The sequence below is a fragment of the Lipotes vexillifer genome, unplaced genomic scaffold (assembly GCF_000442215.2).
Source record: "Lipotes vexillifer unplaced genomic scaffold, Lipotes_vexillifer_v1.1 scaffold524, whole genome shotgun sequence".
Lineage (NCBI taxonomy): Eukaryota > Metazoa > Chordata > Mammalia > Artiodactyla > Lipotidae > Lipotes > Lipotes vexillifer.
Window position 1 is genome coordinate 1139116 of NW_006774722.1, and position 2680 is coordinate 1141795.

The window sequence follows — 2680 nt, forward strand, 5'->3', positions numbered from 1 at the left end:
CCTCCAATTCCTGCTGTTATCAGTCACTACAAATTCTTGAAGCTGATAAAGATATTCTCTCCTCTTGTCTTCATGAAGCAACTATTTTTTAAGAATGTATGTATAAATAAAAATATATAATCCTTCAAAATGCCCCCAAATAGACTGTTTTATTATACTTCAGATTATACATTTGTCACCGGCCAGAACCGTGCATTTCCCTGATGCCTTGTACTCCATTACCCAGTGTGGCTGTGAATTAGCTTTGCCGTTAACAGACGTCCAACGCATCCCTGACTGCTTCCAACCTTTCTCCCCTGGTTCGTGTATGTGCTTGTGTGTTTCTACACGCCCCCTACTCATCCTTCTTTCACAATTTCCTGCCTGAAAAAAAACCAAGCATGTGTGTGCTTGGAAGATAATGCCCCAGCTGCTTCCCAGGGAGGTGGCACTGCTCGTGTGCTCCTGCACCAGACAGGAAAATCTCCAGTGATGCGGCATGTGCCAGACTCCATCAAGGGCAGATCCTGGTCATGTGGACGCGAGTAATTAGTTTCTCTAGGTCATTTTTAAACTCTTAGTTTTACGCTCATCGTTCCTCTGGGGTGGGGGCGGGCGGGGGGAAGGCGAGAAGGGAAGCAGCGACATGTTGCAAGAAAGAGCCCTTCACGCAGAATCGAGATTGGATTTCAGCTGGGCTCTTCCCTTAGGTGACCCCGGGCGAGTCACACGCCACCCAGGAGCCCAGTTCCTTCTTCCTCAGAGCGTGCTGGGCCATCTGTCTACCATCCTCCATACAATGAGAACTCTAAGGGACAGGAAGATTAGGAGGAAAGATAAAAATATTTACCCATCACTGAAAGAATGCCCACTTTAAGATTTTGGATGATATGCTTCAACAGAAGAAACCCAGACAGCTGTTTCTGATTTTTTTTTTCCACTGATACTTTACATATCCAGGGTTTCAAAAAATTGTATTGGGACTTCCCTGGTGGTCCAGTGGTTAGGAATCCACCTTCAAGCGCAGGGGATGCGGATTCGATCCCTGGTCCGGGAACTAAGATCCCACATGCGCAGGGCAACTAAGCTCACACGCCGCAACTACTGAGCCTGTGCACTCTGGAGCCCACGTGCCACAACTAGAGAAGCCCGGGCACTGCAACAAAGAGCCCACACGCCGCAAAGAAGGATCCCGTGTGCTGCAACTATGACCCGACACAGCCAAATAAATATATAAAAATTGTACTGAGGAGGGGAGATTTGTTTTGTTTTTAATCCTTCTTTCCTACCTTTAGAAAGTCACACAGGTGTCTCAGAACTCCCACGCGCACTTCATCCAGGTCCTTTAAAAATCCATTGAAGATGGGCAGCAGGTCGGCAGCCGTGAACTGATCCCCAAGGATCACAGCCAGCCCGTGGACGGAGAAGGCTAAGGTCCGACGGACCTTCCACTGGGGGTACGCAGAGACATATGGACCACAAAAGGCAAGCATAATTCAGTGTTATCAAGAGCGTAAGTGGCATTAGTGGAGCCAAACTGATACTGCCCGGGGTTGACCACTTAAAGCTTCATTTGCTCAGAGACCAGTAAACAAGCCAATGGCGGCCACATAAAATACAGGTCAGTGAGCAGCCTTGCCGCAGCTTCCCTTTCTCCCTAATTAGATGACCCATCCTACTCTGCGCCTGCCCCTGAAAAGGCTCCTTTGACCTGCACGTCGGAAGCCAGCGTCTCGTACGTATCTTTCAGGCAGTGCCAATTCTGCCTGCCAGCGTCAGCGCCACCCCTGGGAGGCCGTAGGCACAGTGTTTGGCTATGTCGGTATCGACGGTCTGGGCTCGAGCTGGGTCGGTCATGGACACATACTGATCTAGCAGGGGCTGAGGTATCATATCCTGGGAAACGGGAGAGAAAGGGAACCATCATGCTTGCAGTGGGGGAGAACACTCATGAGAGACGAGGACATTGCAACTTGGAGGTGAAAACAGCAAAGCGGGAGTGTAAGAGGAACAAGAGAAGGCGCCTTCCCAAAGCTCGGGGCTCTGGGTTGCACGAATTTCTTGTTCAGCATGTAGTGAGTCAGCTTGGTCTAAAGTTAAAGCAGTGGCCACGCTCATCTTTTCTACATTGGTCCAACACTGGATATCACAGAGCACAGTCTAGAATATCAGCGTTTGGCTGGTCTGGTACACGCAGCTCTGGAGAATACAAACTAGCTCCTCTTTTCTTATTAACTGCCCCCAGCACCTATGGCCAGAGCCACTACACTCTGCTCACTACTACCTTTTTCCAACTGATGGGATACTGCCTTCATAAGACATCACCCACTTACCTTTTTCTCTGCAAGGACAAGGGGATACAATCATTAAAAACCTTTAAGAGAACTTCCATAGCACTAGAAGCTAATCCACAAGACAGAACAAAACCAAACACAGTTCAACAAAGGAAGCTGTCGAAAACTTTTCAGACAAAAAAAGGAGCTAAATGGCTTGTATAAACAGACAATGTACAAAAGCTAAATTCTTTGCTCATATTTGATCTGCTTTATTAAAATACCTTCGAGATTGTTCAGAAGACTTCAAACAATACTTGAGAATTTACTTTTTTTAAGTTAGAGAGGAAATGTCAGCAACACAGAGGATGAGCTAAGACGCGTCATTAACTTTTTTTTTTTTTTTTTTTAATTACGCGGGCCTCCCA

The 2680-nt window shown here is 47.3% G+C and overlaps 1 protein-coding gene across 1 annotated transcript in view; it reads right to left on the reverse strand.

The window, feature by feature from the left end:
- Nucleotides 1–2680, reverse strand: part of LOC103088246 (putative serine/threonine-protein phosphatase 4 regulatory subunit 1-like) — a 53215-nt gene that overhangs the window by 12481 nt on the left and 38054 nt on the right. The window contains 5 exon segments of the mRNA XM_082930854.1: nt 1–81; nt 1269–1430; nt 1691–1752; nt 1755–1875; nt 2313–2320. The exon segment at nt 1–81 is cut by the window's left edge and continues 24 nt beyond it. Coding sequence (XP_082786980.1) covers nt 1–81; nt 1269–1430; nt 1691–1752; nt 1755–1875; nt 2313–2320 — 434 coding nt within the window.